This window comes from Caretta caretta, chromosome 18, assembly GCF_965140235.1.
Source record: "Caretta caretta isolate rCarCar2 chromosome 18, rCarCar1.hap1, whole genome shotgun sequence".
Taxonomy (NCBI): Eukaryota; Metazoa; Chordata; order Testudines; family Cheloniidae; genus Caretta; species Caretta caretta.
The window spans coordinates 11,473,040-11,492,035 of record NC_134223.1 but is presented as its reverse complement, the minus strand read 5'-3'; the positions used below and the strand labels follow the sequence as shown (position 1 = coordinate 11,492,035).

Here is an 18,996-nt window from a genome sequence, read left to right as displayed (position 1 = left end):
AATGAACTGAGCAAAGGGAAAGACCTATTTGCTCAGGTTCTATGGTAGAAGAGCTGAATCCAGAAAGCTAGAAGCAGCCCTGGTGGAAAGGGAGGCCTTGATTGTAACCCCTCCCTCTGTCTGGGTCTGTGAGCTCCCTCTCTGGCAGGTTCTGTGGCTAAACGCAAGCTTGGGACTCTTTCAGGGTGGAGGCAAACCTGTGGATGCAGCTTCATTGCAGGCAGAGAGCAGATGAGCTCTGTCGGCGGGCACAGGCCATCCGGGACCTGAGGCGGCTGGCTGGTAAGCACTGGCTCCAGAGCATTCAAACACATGCAGTTAAACAGTATGCTCCCAGGCTGGAAGGATGGTGGCATTTCAGGAGATTTCTCTGTTGATGTCTAATTACTCCCTTGTCTTTGCCCGTTCAGGACCTGATCCTGTGAAGTGCTGGGCATTGACTCTGGTGGGAGAGGAGGCTGCTCAGCATCTCCTAGGATTGGTCGCCTATTGTTCTGTTTCAACATCTCCTCTGTCATCTCCTCGGTGAAGTTAGCTTGTAGCGGATGCTCTGGCTACAGCAATGTGAGCTTCCTCCCAGCAGTGCCTGGCCATTCCCAGCAGGAGTCCTGCCGGTGGATGTTTGCGTTGATGGTGCTAAAATGTTTTAAGCTCTTCTCTTCAGATCTGATTTTTCTCTTGTTTTTTCTCTCTCTCTCTGGTCTTGTAACACAGCAGCTTTCAGACTGTGGCGCCTGCAGAAGGAGCTGCTGGACAAAGAAGAGGCCAGAGTGCAGGAAGCTCGTGCCTTGCTGGAGAAGAAGCAGCTACAGATCCTTTTCTGGGCATGGCGTTCACGGAGCTTGGAAACCGAGCGGATTTTGCCACTGCTAACTCAGATCCGGAGAGAGCTGGCCATCCGGTAAGCAAAATGGGACCTATCTTCCTTCTCTTGGGGATGTCGGATTCAGTCTAGAATGTGTTCTATTGTGAAAACCCAGGCAGGAGCCTGGCAATGAGAGATGTGACCCAGAATGATTCTTATCGAATTCTAGACAAAGCCCGTCCCCCTTGCTTATTGCTCTAAATATTTGAGGATTAAGTCAGTGCTCATGGGGAGGGTGTGAGGACATTGACTAAAGACAGACCTAGCATGGACCAATACGGGGCGAGCTGCTGTGCATAACTCAGCCAAGGCACTTCAAACCTGAGCTCTGCTAGTCCAGTGACCAAATCTGAGACTGCCAACCATGCGGAATTGTTCCAGCCAGCACAGCGAGTCTGTGATGTGGGCAAATGGGGACTTGGAGAGAAGAACCCAACTCCTTTTCCTTTCCTGGCCCAATCCAAGACTCGAACCCAGGTCTCCAGAAGTGAAAAAGGCTGGTACGGTAATAGCACTGGGGTCTCCCTTCACTCGATGGTGCCTCACCCAGTCCCTTTCTCACAGCACCGACACTGAAGACTAAATGTGTTGTGTGTATGAATTTAGTGTTGTAGGCCGAAGTCTATCACAACTTTCCAAGGGTTGGGGTGGAGTCTCCATCACTGGAAATTTTGAAATCAAGATTGGATACTTTTGTACATGATCTGCTCTAGTTCAAACAGGAATTAATTCAGGGCAGTCCTATGGCCTGTGTTATACAAGAGAGCAGAGTAGATGATTGCAATGGTCCCATCTGACTGAATCCTCTGTTTATCCACAGACCAGGTACTGCACAGGCCATACTGGTTCAAGCTTCCCCTGCACAACCCCACTCAGAGGCCTCACCATTGACCTGGGCAGAGCACAACTAGGGTTGAGAGGATACTTCCATCTCTGTGGCTCATCCAGTTATTGACTTTTCTGTTGAGACTGTCAATAAGGGGGCCAGTTGCGAGTTACAGTTTGGGTACAGTGGATTCCCATCCATTGGGAACTGGCCTGAAACCCCCAATTCATTTCATGTAGGCCATCCAATAACCATCCAATGGTAAGATGTCTTGGTCTGGACTCAGACCTTGGACCTAGAAGTGGAAGATGCTTGGCATTCTCCCCAGACCCCTACATTACCCAAGCACTCCAGGAATGAGTTAAGGACAAGAGACGCCTGATTCACAAAAGTTCCATGGCAGAAATAACCAGAGAACCAGCTGTTGCCGCTTGATTTATTTTATTCTTTGGTCTCCTCAGGTGTTTCAGTGCCTGGAGGCAGTTTGTTGAGCGGAAGGCATTGTACAGACAGAACCTGGAGCATCACAGGGCCAAGTCCCTGAGGAAGTGCTTCCAGCAATGGGTCCTGATGCTGCAGCTCAGAGAAGTGGACAAGATGACAGCTGTGAACTTGTTTATCTTGAGGCAGAGGAGATGTTATGGTGAGGCGTTGAGGGCCTATCTAGTCATCTTAAGATCAGAAGATACTAATGTGCCTCTACATTTTCCCCTCCCTATGTGGCGCACTGGAGACTGGATGGAAGCTTATTGCAGGGCAGCATGAGACAAGTCGGCTACCCTCAAGATGGAATGTGATACTAACGTGAAGTGCCGAGTCAGGAAGAGGGTTGTCCCCCTTGGCCAGATTAGTGTTGCTGCAGGAAGATTTGAGATCCTGTTGATAAGCCTAGAAGAAAGCCTGGCAATAATTTACTTTGAGATCTAGAAAGGAAGCTGTGCGGTGGGGGAGTCGGTGGCTGTCCCCTGTGTCAGGCTGAGTTTCTGAGCACTGAAGAGTCACTCCTGACAAATGGTTTCTCTCTCTCTCCTGTCTGTCTGTGACCTGTAAAGGACAACAAGCTAGCTCAGCTGCCAGTGGGCCTGCGGTGAAGGAGGATGAAGCTCAGCTATGCTTGGCTGTAAGGAGAAGCCACCTGTGGAAAAGAGGTGTCTCTTTAGATGACCTCTACCAGCGAATGAAGCTCCAGAGGATATTTCTGCTGTGGAAGGCAAGGCTCCGTCAGCAACAGCGAGCTAAGTGAGTGTTAGGATCAAATGCTTAGGGAACACCTTGATTCTTGGGGTCCAGATTTCCTCTGGGTCCCTGAGTAAGAAATCACTTTGCCTCTCAGATTGTGTCTGCCGTAGAGTCTCTCTGTTGATGACACAGATGAAATTACATTCAAATAAATGAACTGAAGGGATCCGTCTAACCTATTGAAAGCCTATTAGGGGCTTATTGTGTCCCAGTGAGACCTTTTCCAGAGTGGGTCTGTGTATGTGCGCTATCAATGCCAACCAAAGACGGTGCCAGGAGGGGCTCTGGGTTGTTGTGCCAGGAGAGGGCACTCTCTAGGAGCGGGGGGAGGAATTGCTGCCGAAGGTGCCTTTGCGGAACTCCCCTGAAACGTGCGTGTGAGGTTTCCTTCTCATCGATTCTGACTTTTAGAGATTATGCTACACACACCTGCGTCGTATATCTAGTACAATGGGGAAGATGTCTCCATTGCTGCCCACGGTACCAGGTACGTCACTGTGTGAAGGGCAAACATTCCAAAGGACAGTTTGTTGGCTCTTCAAGGACCATCACCAGGACCTGCTGCTGCAGTGCAGGGGCAGGCCCTGAGTCTGGAAATGAAGGGGTGGACGCTGGTGCTAGAACCCATCACCCATCGATTCAGAAATCAGCACGGGACAGGCTTCCCCTCTTTGCCCCACCAGCATGTCTCAGTGATCTAGAGAGCGGAGCAGTCTCCATGTTCCACTCAGTCCTTGGCCTCTCTGCTGAGACTGCCAGCGTAGGGGCTATTAGTGCGAGTTACCATGGTGGATTCCATCAGGTGGCTCCCTGGTCAGACCACACCCATGGTAACTTGTCACTGCTCACCTGGGCTGGGTTTAAATGGGTAACCTTGATGTGAAAGACCCTTTAGCCAGCACCAGTCTGCTAAGCCATTGTGCAAACTTTTCCTTACCCTCTCCTCCTCCTCCTTAGTTCCTTCTCTCAGGCTTCAGAGCAGCACCGACTGCGGGACGCTCTGAGGCAGTGGCACCAGAAGACTCTTCAGCTGAATCCTCTGAACCACAATCTCAGGGCACCTCCTGAGGAGCCTCTTGCCTTGCTGGATTCTGAGGAGTCTTCTCTCTCTTCCGGTTTCCACAGCAGCGCTCTTGCTCCTCTTGTTTCCCATGGCTCGTTGGAAAAGGTGAGGGAGTCCTGCTGACAGTCCTCTCTGTGCTGCAGGGAAGTATTGATGCAAATATAAAAGCAGGGAAGTTCAGATCCAGCAGGGACCTTGGGGGTCTGTTTCAGGCTGATAATACTTTGAGGCAGTCCTGTCTAGTGGTGAAAGCAGTGCACTGGCAGTCTGGAGACCTAGATTATATTTCTGCCACTGACTAGCTGTGCAGCCTTGGGCAAGCCACTGCACCACTCTGTGCTTCACCATCACCATGCCAACGTCACACTGACCTTGTGCCTTTCACCTGAGGATCCCAAAGTGCCCTGCCCAGATGGGTAAATATGATTGTCCTCATTCAAAGATGGGGAAAGTGAGGCACAGAAGGGCTCAGTACAGATGGGGTACTGCCTTACAGCACTGAAGTGCTGGGATTTGACTCTAAAGTTTCTGCTTCAACACAGTCCCCACACTAACAAGCTGATCTGCCTTGGCCTTAGACTTGAAGGCTCTGATGGCGGGGAATCCATGTGCTAAGTGTCCTAAGAGGCAGATACAGGCACAAGGCAGCTGATGGTGGGTGGGTTCTGCTGTATACTCACTGCATGGCAGCTAGAAGGCACAGGGTACAGAGATCCCTGCCAGTTGGGGGAGGGGATACATGGACCTCTTGGCTTGGCTGCCATGGGAAACGGACTGCAGAGCTGCTGGGCTCTGTTCTACTTTCCACCATGCTGCCAGCCTCTGAGGAGCCATCAAGATGGGAGGCTTTGCTGTACTCGCCTGCTGACTATGCAGAGTACTGGGACAATCCATGGTCAGGGCAGGTAGTAGCTAGTTAGAGGTCTATTTTCCCCCAAAGGTGTGCCCACATTCCTGTACACATAGTGGCTGACGAGTGTTTCCTGCAGCAGAGGGATGGATGCATCTTGGATCTCCCCAAGCTCCGCTGCAAAGAGGAGTGAACGTAGAGGTTAGAGGTCATTAGCAGAGGGATTGTTGCTCGGAGCACTAAACTCATAGCCATGTGCTTTCCTCTGACCAGGAGAGCAGCTTCTGTGACAGCAGTCAGAACAGCCTCTCCTCCCTCATGACCTCCGAGCACACCACACACCTGTCCCGGTCTGTCTGCTCTCTGCAGCAGCACTGCTGCCCAGTGGTTCCAGCTGAGATGGTGGGAGAGCCCTGTTTGCAGGCCTCCACTCCTCCACAGAGTCCCCGAGTCGGGTGAGTTGGATCCTGGAAAGAGGTGGCTCTTCTGTATGGATAGACATGGCCTGGATGGCTGCCTTTCTCCTGACTCCCAGCCCAGTGCCCCTCCAGCTGCTCTCTCCTCACCTTGCTTGTCAAGAGATATCAGCCTGGTGCTTGTGTCTTGCAGAGAGAATCCGTTTATGGGAGGCCAGCTCCAAGCTTTGGCACTGTGGAGACCAGACAGCAGGATCGAGCCTCTCACCAGTTACTTCGCATGGGAAGAAATGCAGTTCCAAGGTGACGCTCTGCAGGTAGTGAAGGATTTCTCCGTGCTGCTCAATTTATGGAAAAGTCTTTGGGTTTAATCACCTGCCAACCCCACCCCTCACCAGTCTGCTCTCAGTTGGGCAAAGAGGTTCCCATGACTGGAAGATCTCTGCACATCTCGTCCCCCTCCTCTTGCCAGCCTCAGTGGCAGATGAGCAGGGAGATTTTCCTGGTACTCAGAAATTGAAGGGGTACTTTGGAGGAGTTTGGCAGTGGTGAGTGCGGTCACAGCAGCATTAAGAGCAAGCAGGATGAATGGGGTCCAGTGTCTGTGCTGGACTTCAGACCCCTTTCTGGTTTGTTGCATTACAGGGTTACAGTTCTGGAGAGGAACTGGAGAGTCCCTGTGGCTCCCTCTGGTACCAAGCAGATCTACGACTCCTGCAGAGATATTTCTTGGTCTGGTCAACTCAGACTCAGCAGCATCTAAAGATCCAACAGCATGGCAGGCTCATTCTGCTGTCCCGGTATGGGCCCCAGAGCCAGTTTATACTTTTCTGACACTCTGTAGTAATTGTTTCCAGAGCATCTGTCGAAATGTCTATTGGGTGAAAATAGCAATAGTAATAATCCCTAGCTCTTCTTATCAATAGACCTCAAAGGACTTTACCAAGGAGGTCAGTATCATTAGCCTCATGTTATAGAGGGGGAAACTGAGGCACAGAGCTGCTGTGACCTGCCCAAGCTCACCCAGCAGGCCAGTGGCAGTTAAAGGAATGGAACCCAGGTCTCCTGAGTCTCAGCCCTGTGCTCTGTGCACTAGGCCAACTGGACCTCGAGCTCTGAATTGAACCTAGGATTTGCTTTTCCAGGGTTCCCTCCCCCACCTTATGTATTTCTTTTCCTTCATTTCCCCCTCTCCAGAACCCCTCATTTTAGTTTGGGCCAAGAACCTCCTCGTAGAGACTGGCAAGTCTGAACAGAGCAGTGGACCAGCTTGTCCGCTGTCTGCAAGTGCTGGGTGCTTGAGGAAGCAGGTGCAGGTCCCCTCCCGCACCACTGTTCTCGTTTGGGTAGGTGACCAATCCTTTTTGAGCTGCACTGAGCAAAGTGTCTCAATTAGGAAATATTAGGGCCTAAATTAACCCCAAAACATGAAGGCTCAGATGATCAAGACCGCCTAGGGGATTTAGACACATGGTTTCCATTGAATGTATGGGATTTGTATGTCTAAATCCATAGGCAGTTTTAAACAAATGTCAGCTGAAAAGTCAAAGCCAACATTCCACCATTGTCAAGTACAATGCAGCATAGTCTCCTGGTTAGAGCAGAGAACTAGGAGTCCTGATTCCTGCGGTCACTTCCTGGCACTGCCACCAACTCACCTGTGGCCTTGGGCAGGTCACTTAACCTCTGTTCCTCAGTCTGCCCACCTGTAATGTGGGAAGATATTAACACCCACTCCCCAGGGTGTTGTGAAGCTTAATTAATGCTTGTAAAATACTGAGCTCTTGACTGGGAGACATGGCACACATGCCAAGTGTGAGTACGTTGGGTATGAACTCTCCCCCCAGCAAAGTAATACCAAGTAACATTCCAGGTGTACTTTAGCTGGTTGCTGTTTAAAAACAAATCGGATGTAATTCCAGAAGTTAGTGAAATCTCCCACCAGTAGTGGGTATTTCATTAAACTTAACATACAAAAGTAAATCTCTTCGAACTGCTCCTCCAGCCTCTCACGTGTCCTACATCCTCCCCCCAACCCCAGGGCGTTTCTTGGCTGGCACAAGTGGGTTGTGGAAGATAAGAATCGGAAAGCCATGGCATCCAGACAACATGGTCTCCATTGCTGCCAGGCTGCCTTTGACCTGTGGAAGCGGAGGCTAACTCAGAAAGTGGAAGCTGACAGGCGATTCAGGCATTGGATCCGCCAAAAGGCAGCAGATGCCCTGCAGTGCTGGCATACCTGCTGGCAGAGTGAGTTACGCCATGGCATAACAGGCCCTGAATGCTGTGTAGAAGGGGCTGAAGGGGAAGGATATTATGATATCAAACAGGTTGGGAGGAAATCCTGCTTGTAGTCCTAGTGTTGGTCTGCAGATCTCAGAAGTAATGAACTGACTAGTGTGTATGCGCACCACTTCCCTCTACTGGTTGCAACCAGAATTGCTTGGTTGTGTGTCACATGCCCTGTACTGCTTATAGCTAATGGAGATTCTCCTTTGGCTCGGGTAGTTTGGACCAGGAGGCTCTGAGTTCTACTCCTGCTGTCACTATAAAGTTCCAAGTGGCTGTGATGTGTAGAGACAACTTGGAAGTCCTGGGTGACCACAGTTTTGAACTGAACATAATGGACTGGATCTTGCTCCCATTGAAGTCATTGTCAAAACTTTCATTGGCTTCAGTGGGAGCAGGATACAGCCCTGTGCAGTCTGTAAGAATCCTGCATCCATAGTACCCTTCATCAGAGGATTTCCAAGTGATTTACAAACAGTAAGTTCCCATGATGCCCAGGGAGGTAGGGAAGGATCCTCTTTTATAGCAGGGGTAGCTGAGATGCAGAGGAGCGGCAAAGTGATTTGCCCAGTATAACGCAATGTGCTGGTGGCAGGAGATGAATCCAGGAGTCCTGACTCCTCATTCCCTTGTCAAACCACTAGACCACACTGCTAGGAATTTTTTTTCTAAAAGCCTGTCTAGCTGCTTGTGTGGAAGGAATGATTTCAAAGCCTGTACAAGTCTGTCTGTCAGAGTGCGGGGCGTGCGTCAGATCCGTTCTGTCTTTGTGCTGTTGCCTGCCCTTGGTGAGGTGGCTGTATCTTGTGGGCTGCTCTGGCCTGACTCCTGTGTTCCATTCCAGAGCAGTGCACCTTGAGGGATCTGCAGCTGCACTGGGCCCAGCACAGCTCGCAGGGGAGGAAGAGGACAGTCCTGCAGGCCTGGCACTGCCAAGCTGTGAAGTGGAGAAGTGCTGCTTGCTGCTGGAAGCGTCTCCTCTTGCGCAGGTTTGTCTGCTCCCCCTGAGAGGCCTTTCCTGGGAGCAGAAATGTAATTTACTAGAGCTGGATCTGATCTGCGCGGGGGTAGAGCCGGATGTGAAAGTTCAGGGGAATTTTGCATGAATGATGTTTCTGTAGAAATACTTCCCCCTCCTCTGCTCTTTTGCCCCTGCTTCGCTGCTGAAGCACTTGGTGTGGCATAGCTCTTTCAGGGTGCCTGTGACCTATAGCCTAGCACTCCCTGCTGGATGTTTCTCAGGAAGTCAGAGAGAAAGCACGCGCCTGACTGGACAAGGCATCCCGGGAGAAGTGACCCAGCTTGAGGGAGCGATTGTGAAGGCCTGCCCAGTTCTTATGTCTTAGACCATTTCCTCTTGGACTGGGAGAGCAAAGAGGAGGAGGATTATTCTGCCTCAGCAAGAGAATCTCTTCTGATCTCTGCCACAAAGGGTCAGTCCCATTGGAGCCTCTTTGAACAGCTCTCTCTAGGTTGTCTTTCTCCTTTGCGAGACTACATTGAATCAGTGAAGGCAATGGGGTCACACTGGGGATGAATCGGGCCCACTGTGCACACAAGGCACTGGCAGCCTGGCACTCCAGTCTCGGTGCTGAAGGTGTCAGGGCACACATAGTAACAGCTAGGCCTTGCTAATGACTCATCTGTGCCCCCTCGATCGGCTGCCAGGAACCCCACTGCCTTTAGAAAGGTTAATTGGTTGCCTTCTAGCCATTTGGCTTCGGTTAATAAACCCCTAGTGGCCAGTACCAATTCAGGAGCCTCTGCTCTAGGCAATTGTATTTGCTAAGCCAGGTGCAGCTCTCTAATGGCCGAAAGCAAGAGGCTTTTCCTTTTGAAGATCCTTTAACAGAAGGGAATTATTACTGGATCCCTGGGATCCCAGCCCAGGCAGCAAGAGGGGAGCCCAGGCAGCAGTGAGTGCCTGAGAAACAAAATCTCTCTGCAGGAGTCCGTCTAGCAGGGCAGGAAGGAAAGATCTGCTCAGCCAAGAGGGAAGAGTCTGTTGAATGGGGCTGGAGAAGAAGATCCAAGAGTGTGTTGGGAGTGGGGCTGGTAGGAAGAATCTGTGGAGTAGGTGATTGTTCTGGTGGATCTGACTCTCCCATAGTTTGAATCCTTCCCCCTACCTGGTGTATTCAGAGTAGAGGTTTGTTGTTGTGAAGGCATCTCCGAGCTTGGCATGGGACAGTGTCAATGCGCCCGTGACTCAGGCAGAACCTCCGAGCCTTTCAGGCTGGCTGGAGCGGGAAGAGGCAGTCTTTGCTGAGAGGAAAGGAATCTTCAGAGTCCGTCAAGCCGCTGCTCTCCAAGCCCACAAGCAGGAGGAGGATGCTGCCCACAAAGCTGCTGGCCTCTGGAGACGTACAGTACTGCAGAGGAGAGCTGATGGTAATCTCTACAGGCACAGACCCTGCGGGCCTTTCAGAGCTGGAAGCTGGTGCTCAGCAGGAGACGTGGGGCATACAGGCGGATCCGTCCTCTCGCTCTTCCTGGTACGAGCAGACCCTGCGGCAAAGGGAACAGGTGTCCTGGGAGATCCGGAAGGAAAGAGAAGAGGGCTGTGCAATGAAGTACTGGAATCTGTGGCTATCCCAGCACATGCTGTCTGTGTGCAGCAGAGCAGATTACATCAAGGTTGTGAGCAAGCAGTGAGGAGAGGACTGGGGAGAGCGGCACCATTATCAAACTACAGTGAAACCTGCCTTAAGCGATCACCTGAGGGCCTGTAAAATTGGTTACCTAATAGAGATGGGTCTTCAAGGCAAGATCCGACTAAACTGTCCCGGCAACACTGGAAGTGATGGCTGCAGGGTGGAGGTTGAGGTCCTTAGTGCAGGCTTCACTAACCCCGAAGGATTAATAAAATTAACTCGACATGCCTTGGGTACAGGGGAATTTTTGTTCTTCCACTTTGAGTGAAATCCTGGTCCCACTGAGGCCCATTGACTTCACTAGGGTCAGAATTTCACCCTATCATGTTAAAAATCCTGTTTAAAAAGCAAGTGCTCCTCTCTTTTACTGTGTTACAAATAACTTGGTAGATTATTAAAACCTCTAATTTGCCATCCCCTATTTCTGCATTTCTCAGCGCAGGCAGCACAGATAAACAAGTCACGGTTGTCCCTCGTCACTTTCGCTTGCCAGCCCTCCTGCGCTAACTCAGGGCTGCAGTGTGTGTGTTGCAAACACAACAAGAGAGATGGTTCTTTGTTTAAAAAGGAAGCCCCTCTTCCCCTTGGAGTTGCACAGTACCCACTGCACAGGAATACTTCTGATGGCCTGAGCTCTTGTGAAATCTCTTTTTTACAAAATCTAAATTTGGGGATGAATTGGACCTGACGGGTTGGCTTCCATTTCTGTTAGCGTGAAAAATCAGAATAAAGGATCCTGTGGAGAGAAGCAGTGTCCATAGAACACAAGGACATGAAACTATACACTGAAGTATCACAAACGTCTCATCCTGACCCCTTTTACCTGGATTGTGGTTTAAACCCTAGGTAAAGCTGGTAGTCTGTCTCAGAGCCGCAAACTAAAGGCCAGACCCTGAGATCGTCAGCCGGGACCAGCACGTTTTAAGCAGAACAATGAGGAGTTCTCCATATAAACGATTGGCATGATATAGCATCTATTTTGTACTTATCTTTCGTTGAAGTCAACAGGGATAAGAACTTGGGGCTTGTCTACGGGGCAAGTTACTGCACGGCAAGCCAGCATGAGACTCTTCTGCAAACCAGCTGGCCACCCACTATTGCCCCATGTGGATCCTGCTACAGTGCACTGAAAGGCCAGCCCTGCTCTGGGACTGCAGGATTTGGCCCGAATAGATTTTCTTGTGAGGGGCCAAATTTCCATTAGAAAGCAGCAGAAACAAATATCCTGTGCCTACAAGCTCACCCTGACTGGTTTAGCAATTCAGTCCATGTAGCAACCGCCCCAGAAGGTATGTTTGAGAGAGATGCAATCTTTCCTCTGCCTGCAGCGCATCTGTCTATCAATAATCTTTCCACTGAGCGCATCTTTGATAAGGAAGCACTTCCCGATTTCCCACCTGGGCATGCTACAGGCTGAGCTGTGCCGCCTCCGGAGGGGGGCATTTTTCATGCTAGGATAACCCACTATAGATGCTCTTGATCTCCAGAGAGACCCGTCAAGTGGAGAATATTTACACCTCAATCCTACAGCGCAGGGGATGATTTGCATAATGGGAACTCTGGGGGAACGAGGAACAAAGGAGCAGGCCAGAATCTGAAAACGCATGGGCCGGTGAAGCTGCAGCGGAAGGCTCTGATGTGTTTCGTGTCAGTGTGTTACTGTTTGGCTACAAGGGGAAGTTATTCTGGAATAAGGTAGGGTGGGAATTGAAAGTGCTATAGCTATTCTGGAATAGGAGCATCCACACAGAACATTATTGTGGAATAGCTCTTGTGCCTAGTTTCTCTGCATAGACAAACCCGTAACTGAGCCGTATACTAAACAAAGCAGAGATAAAACCACCTTTTTTCACTTCTAATCAACCAGTTCCAATCCAGCCCACGTGTGTAACAGCCAAGTATTGTGATAGCTCGTCAGTGTTCTATCTGAAATGAGTGTTGGGTGTTCTCGCTCCAGTTCCCCATGGAGAGAGTCCCCCCTCACAGCTAATCCACCACTGTGGCCTCCAGTTGATGACACTGGAAACAGTCTTGGCAGAGAGGCCAGGACTGATAGACTCTAGAGGCTGATCTCCCTTCACAACCCTGACCTGAAAGAACCACTTCTCGGGGTTCAATGCAGCGGCAGGGCAGCGTGGTGGTAGCTTGTGTCCATGCAGGATCTGTTCTGTGGGCAAAGCAGGGTTTTAGTATCCAAGGCTCTTGCTCGGACACCTCTTGTGAGCATGATATTCACTCCGTAGGCGCCTTTGCATTAATACGGACCCCAAAGACTTATCATTAAAATGTGACAGAAGGAAATTGATGTTCCCCCGATCACAGGAAGTACAGGCAGGCAACCTTCTGGGAAAGGCTAAGTGAAGTAATTGAGAGCATTCAGCAGAAAGTAGCTACAGTCCAGAAGTCTGGAGCTATTTGACCTCATCCTCCCAGTGCCTTTGCCCAGGAGTACTTGACAGCACAGGGTGAAAGTGGGTGTATCCCCAATCTGAGCAATCTGATCTGGTAGCTTTTTGCATTTGCTTTGAGCAGTTGTAAATAACCCCATAGGATACGAGGTAGAGGAGACTCGGACTGGTGCCTGCTTGTCTCTGATACAGAAATGTTACTTCAGGAACCAGTGATTGTGGATTCTTTTCCAGGGTCCTAGTCGCTTGGTTCCAGGTTACCAGGCGTGGAGCCACGCAGCATGAAGCCCTCACCCAGACTGCGCTTGCCAGGCAGCAGCGTAGCCTCACACTGTGTTTTGCCCGCTGGAGGATGGAATTCTTGAGAGCTACGAAGTGGCAACAAGAAGAGAGAGACAGCAAACAACAGAGACCTGCTTGGGCTAAATCCTTTCAGCGCTGGAGAGTGGCCACTAGGGGGCATCAAGCCCTGCACTTAGACTCCATGGCTGTGGTGAAACAGGTGAGCAGGTTCTGTAGGAGTAGGGCCCTACCAAATGCACAGTCCATTTTGTCCATTTCAGTCATAGGATTTAAAAATTGTAAATTTCGTGATTTCAGCAATTTAAATCTGAAATTTCACAGTGTTGTAACAGGAGGGATCCTGACCCAAAAAGGAGTTGGGGGCGGGCGTGTCGCAAGATTATTTTAGGATGGGTTATGGTCCTGCTACTCTTACGTCTGTGCTGCTGTTGGTGGCCTTGCTGCCTTCAGAGCTGGGCAGCTGGAGGACTGTGGCTGCTGGCCGGGAGCCCAGCTCTGAAGGCAGAGCCGCCGCCAGCAGCAGCGCAGAAGGAAGGATGGCAGGGTCTGGTATGGCCACCCTAACTTCTCCACTGCTGCCTGCACAGCTGGGCCCTCAGTCAGCAGCCGCCACTTTCCATCACCCAGTTCTGAAGGCAGCAGTGCAGAAGTAAGGGTGGCACGGTCTGGTATTGCTTCTGCGCTGCTGCTGGCGGGTGCTGCCTTCAGAGCTGGGCGCCCGGCCAACCGCTGCCACTCTCCAGCCGCCCAGCTCTGAAAGCATTGCAGAAAGAAGGGTGGCAATACCGTGACCCCCCCAAAATAACCTTGCAAACCCCCCCCCCCACAACTCCCTTTTGGGTCGGGACCCCCAATTTGAGAAATACACATCTCCCCCATGAAATCTGGATAGTATAGGGTAAAAGCACACAAAAGACCAGATTTCACAGTCCGTGACGGGTTTTTCATGGCCGTGAATTTGGTAGAGCCCTATGTATGAGACAACTCCCTGTTCTCTGAAGAAGAGCCCAGATGAGTGACTTGGCTCAGAGACTGGCGATGGGGCTTGTCTCAAAACTTAGATACACGGGCTCTGATGGTGTGACTGGCTACGTGACGGACGGTGACTCTGCTTGAATACTTTTCAGGCTATAGACCTGCTGCTTCCCTACTGAAACGCAGCAACCAGCTGGTGCACAACACACAAGCCAAAAGGACTAGAACAAATCCTCTGCTCCTAAGAAAGGTGCCGCGGGACAATTTCTACCGCACAGAGCAGACCGGACCTTGGTTATCACAGTCCTTTCTGACAGGCCCACAGCCAGCAAACTGCACGAGACTCCATTTATTTTTAAGGATTTAGTCAGCCCTGCTGGGATCTGAACCATGGTGTGTCACACCTGGGCTCAGCTTGTGTGACTACCGTGTGTGTGTGTGGGGGGGGGTTCCCCCCTCCTTGCTTTTGTGTTAGGTCTTGATGGCTGCCTTGTAAATTCTATCCTCAGGCCTGCAACTACTGGACGAAAGCTGCTGCCTTGTCCCAGAGCTCCCGGCAGCGGGGCACCCTCATAGGAGCCAGGAAGTGCAGGAAAATGCCCCTGTCTTGGTCAATCAGTAAGAATCAAATCCACTTCCTCCTGTCTGGGGGCTATACAGGGAACAGCAGGGCGTTGTTGGAGCATGGGGGTATCTGTCTAGAAGGGAGCCATCTACTCAAGCTCTTCTGTAAATGATTAATTGAATAGGATGGTGGCTGTGGTCTGTTTTGGGGGCTTTTGGAGCTAAAGGGAGAACAGCACCTGCCGGCTCTTTACCTTGCCACGGTGGCATGCCCTGTGTGATTGCTGTGTCTCCTTCCACAGAGCTGAGACAATGCAGAAAAAGGGATCTTGGACCAAGCACAGCGACTTACCATAGGCTCCTTCCCAGCGCCTTTCGTCGCTGGCTGGTGATCTACAGAAACCAAAGCAGGACACAGAGGCTGCCAGTCCATCAGCTTCTGGAGAGGCCTGGTGTGGTGGGCTGGGCACCTGGACATGCCTGGCCCCAGGAGGGTGGCACCGAGCTGGTACCAGATGAGCAGTATAGAAAACGGCTCGGGTAAGCACAGGGTCTGAACACGGTCAGCACCAAGGGATCTGGAGAAGGAATCTCTGGTAACTGTGTTGTCACCTTCAGGTTGTTTCCTTCAGTCAGTGTTGGGTCGTGAAGATGGACGTATCTGACCGAGCAAGACCTTGAAATCCCCGTTCTTCTTCTTCCTTCCCAATGGGGGCCCTGACCATAGGGCCTGGCTGTTTAAATGGAAGGAGCATTTCTTAGGTCGCATTTATGTGCGTGTGCCTAGCTTCCATACTTCTGCTGGGGGGCAGTCAGCATGAGGAATTGCCATGAACAATTTATTGTGCTCTGGGGGCTCCGAAGCAGGGAAGGGGACGGGGGCAGTGGACTGGTGATGGTCACTGGTTCGAATCTGGAGCAGGTGGGCAGTGACCGAAAGCTGTGGAACATGCAGAGTAAGATGGGGGTGTCAGTCCAGGCCTGATACAAGGTCAGCGTTGAGGCACATTGGCAGGGCAGCATGGGGGAAACTCGTACCTATCAAGTGGATAAATAGAGGCCTTAACCCTGCAGCGTTGTTAACTGAACCCCCCTATCTGCATTAAATGTGCTAACCAGATAAGCAGGGATGAGCCTTGTGTCATTGTTAGAGGAGGGGGCAGTGAGTCCCAGTTTGTCCCCCCTCCTCCCACTGCACCCTTTCTGGCCACAAGTCTCCAGTCACTAGATGTAAGGAGCTGAGTGTGGGTTAGAGGTAAGAACTGCCGGCGTCACTCGATCCTGGCCTTGGAGCGGTGTCAGGCCCTCCGGGAAGCAGTCAGGCCGGCTGTGTCTGTGCCGAGGGAGAACATCAGCTGGGGTGAGTGCAGCCATCAGTACGAGCACGTTCCTTTTCCTTCTCTGCCTCCAGGACGAAGTACCTGAGACGATGGCAATGCAACGTGCTGCTCCGCCAGTTCCGGGCCCGCAGGAGGATGCGCTCGCTGGAGAGCGGGTGGCTGCGGTGGAAGGACATCAGCGGGACGGCACTGATCGTGCGGGCGCTGGTGAGTGAATATCTGGGCCCATCCACGAGGGGAATGCTCCTGCAGGGTCTGTCCTCTCAAAGCCCCACCCTCCCGGGAGGTGAGTGGATAGTCCCCATCCCCGCGTCACAGCTGGGGAAGCTGAGGCCCAGGGAGGATTAAGTGGCTTGCACCTAAGGTCACACAGCAAATTCCTGGCAGGGGTGGCGTGAGAACCCAGGAGTCCTGCCTTGTGCCGCTGACAAACTACTAACCCACACTCCTCCTTACTCAGTGTCTTCCCTCCTCCCTTTACCTCCGCAATCCCCATATTCTGTCCTCCTCCTCCTCCTTGGACAAGTGACTATTTGGGACCTGTTCTGAGCCCCACCTGAGGGTCCCAGCAACAGGTGTGCTCCTTCAGCTGGCCTCTGGCCCCTGGCTGACTGCTCGTAGAATGCTGCTGGTGGGCAGGCTGCTTTGCCAGTGGGTAAGAAGAGGGACCCCTGCCCCAGAGAGCTTGCAGTCTAAACAGCCTGAAAGCTGGCTGAGGAGGGGGAACGAGATGCATGGCCCAAACCAAGTGACTGAGCAGTTTTCCACAGGAGTCTGGTTAGCGTTCAGCTTAGTTGTGAGCTCAGTAGAAGGGATGTGGTGTGAGTGATGAGGGGAGGCTGGCCAGCTTTTTAGGAGGAGGTGGCTCAGCTGCTCTGCAGCAGCATTTCCAGGTCATGGGGGGGGCCTTCTGGAGGACCTAGAGAGATTTGGCCAAAGGCAGTTATTGTGTGAAGCAGAGAAGGGGTTGCACAGAACGGGGCTGGAAGGGGCAGGGACCTGGAAGCCGAGGAGGCAGACGGTGCTGGGCAGAGGGAGCTAACCTCTGTGTGCTGCCTTTTCTCCTCGCAGGTTGGGCAGAGGCTGCTGGAATGGGGCTGGAGGATCTGGAGGAGGCGCTACCTGCAAAGCCGGGTGGCCCAGAGTTTCCTGGAGGGTGAAGACCGGAGCCTGCTTGCCAGGGTAGGAGCTTACTGCTAGTCCGCTTGATCTCCCAGTTAGTAGCTGAAGCTTCGGTTCTGTGGACTACAAATTTTTTGTATTATGGGAGCACCTAGAGGCCCCAACCAAGTTTGTGCCCCATCGTGCTGGGCACATCACAAATGCCTAGTGAGAGACACCTCCTGCCCCAAAGAGCTTATAGCCTAAAAAGGCTTGGTAGAAGGTGGGCAGAATGGCAAGGAAGAGGAGGGAGCAGAGAGGGCACTGAAGGGAATGGCGATTTTTGGGTATTTCCATTCTGGGTGTTCCTTATTGGAAAAGAGGAAAGCAGATTGAGGCCTGTTGGTGCACAGGGTTAATGAAGCCTTAGTAATCCGAGACTCTGCTATTCAATCTGGCTGAGGGGTTGCTGTTGTCTAGGGAGGTGTTGGCAGGTGCCCTGTGCTCTCTGTTACTAGGAGGCTGTTTCCAAACTACGCTGACTCAGTTTTATGCTGTTCTAACTGGCAGGGCAAGTAAAGCTGGTTGGGAGATGCTGCTGACCCAGCCCAGAGCCCATGGTGCTTGCCTGGGCCGGGGGAAGTTCTTTCCCCCTGGACCACTCCTGCAGTCAGCTGGGTGCAGGAAGGAGAGTAAGCTGCAGGATTAACTGTTTGTGGAAATCTCACTGCAGGCCCCTTCTCGCTGTATTGCAGGGAAAGTGGAGGAATGTCAGGGTCATGTACAAACAGGCTGTGTCTAACACTGACCTGTGAGCAGCAGATTGGCTGGCTCTGCTGGTGTGACTTGATCGTTCTGCCTTGGGAGCAGATTCTGTGCTCTAGCCAGTCTTCCTGAGTGCTACGGAGGGGCAGGTCTCTGAGCCAAGCCCCAGGGCTAGGGGTGGCAGGGAGGCATCCAGACAAATGCTCTTTGGCCCTATCGTAAAAGAAGGGGATCCCAGTCACATCCTGCTGCATGAGCCCAGGCCACGCCGAGCCCGTTGTTAGAAGTCCGAGGCCCAAGCCTAACGCAGTGTGTAGAGGTGGCGTGCCCCCACTAGGCCATGCAGTCTCACCCAGGGCATCCAGGTGGAGCACTATAAACCAGGAACTCTAGTCCCCCTCTGTCGTCATCAAGATGAAGGTGGCTGGGGCTGCAGTGCAGAATGCTGGGGGCTACCCAGCTCTGACCTGGGTCTGACTTCTCCCTTTTTCCATTTCAGGCCTTTGGAAGGTGGCACCAGCTGACGGTGTCCCGTCTGGAGGGCAGAGGACTCTGCTGAGCTTCTGGAGGGACTGGCCAGAGCTTACCTCGTTGGCCCAGCTGAGAATATGGCTGGGTATTGAAGGGGCGGTGGGTGGGTAGTGTGTGTGTATGTGTCTCCTTTGAACACTTATCAAGAATGCTGGCCAATGGTGCTTTCTCAGAACTGTCCCCGCCGGGCAGCTGCCGTGGGTACCAGCTTCTGGCAGAGCCAGTCCCTGCTCTGCTAGTGCCGCATCGGCCTGCTAGGCAAGAGCCCAGGAACTCCTCGGAACAGAGTGTATCCAGCCCCGGGCTCAATTTCAAAGCACAGGATACCCTGTCTCCTCCCTGGCCTGCGGCGGGGGTGTATTCACTTGAGTTAGCTGGGCACTCTCCTCGCCCACTGGCCTTGCCTGTGTTGGTGCAGGGCAGGACCAATGGCCTGCTGGGGGCACGCAGCTTGTCTGTTGCAGGCTGCCGGCTGTGCTGAACATGAGTTCTGATTAAAGGTCGGTCTGCCACGCACTCTTTCCTTTGAATCAGGGGTTCAACTGTGACCCTGTATCACAAATGGCTCCACCCTGGCCAACGCTACGCCAGGATCCAGTTCTCTGATCTGGGGGGGGAGAAATCAAACTCTGCTCCTGCCCAGGAGTGCCCTTTCTGCTTGTGGGTATGAGCCTTCCAACTCATCCAGCCCCCACTTCCGCTTAGCGTCACATACTTGGCTAGGGGCAGCCCAGGCTGGCTTGAAGAGGGGTTTATTTTTAGATCTGCCTCTTCCCACTGGGGATTCTTGTGCAGCCCTCAGCTCCT

At 52.2% G+C, this 18,996-nt stretch overlaps 1 protein-coding gene across 4 annotated transcripts in view; it reads left to right on the top strand.

Annotated features, from left to right (window-relative positions):
• Window positions 1–18,705, top strand: part of C18H1orf167 (chromosome 18 C1orf167 homolog) — a 28,616-nt gene extending 9,911 nt beyond the window's left edge. For 3 of the 4 annotated variants that reach the window (XM_048824654.2, XM_075121045.1, XM_075121046.1), the window contains 16 exons: window positions 185–282; window positions 715–901; window positions 2,153–2,334; window positions 2,744–2,930; window positions 3,888–4,098; window positions 5,117–5,298; window positions 5,453–5,576; window positions 5,905–6,059; window positions 7,301–7,509; window positions 8,393–8,537; window positions 12,845–13,112; window positions 14,398–14,506; window positions 14,755–14,992; window positions 15,864–15,999; window positions 16,864–16,974; window positions 18,158–18,705. In XM_048824654.2, coding sequence (XP_048680611.2) covers window positions 185–282; window positions 715–901; window positions 2,153–2,334; window positions 2,744–2,930; window positions 3,888–4,098; window positions 5,117–5,298; window positions 5,453–5,576; window positions 5,905–6,059; window positions 7,301–7,509; window positions 8,393–8,537; window positions 12,845–13,112; window positions 14,398–14,506; window positions 14,755–14,992; window positions 15,864–15,999; window positions 16,864–16,974; window positions 18,158–18,217 — 2,602 coding nt within the window. In that variant the 3' untranslated portion in view covers window positions 18,218–18,705. The remainder of the gene's footprint in view (window positions 1–184; window positions 283–714; window positions 902–2,152; window positions 2,335–2,743; window positions 2,931–3,887; window positions 4,099–5,116; window positions 5,299–5,452; window positions 5,577–5,904; window positions 6,060–7,300; window positions 7,510–8,392; window positions 8,538–12,844; window positions 13,113–14,397; window positions 14,507–14,754; window positions 14,993–15,863; window positions 16,000–16,863; window positions 16,975–18,157) is intronic. The other variant, XM_075121044.1, reaches the window with a different exon arrangement.
• Window positions 18,706–18,996: the final 291 nt, after the last annotated feature.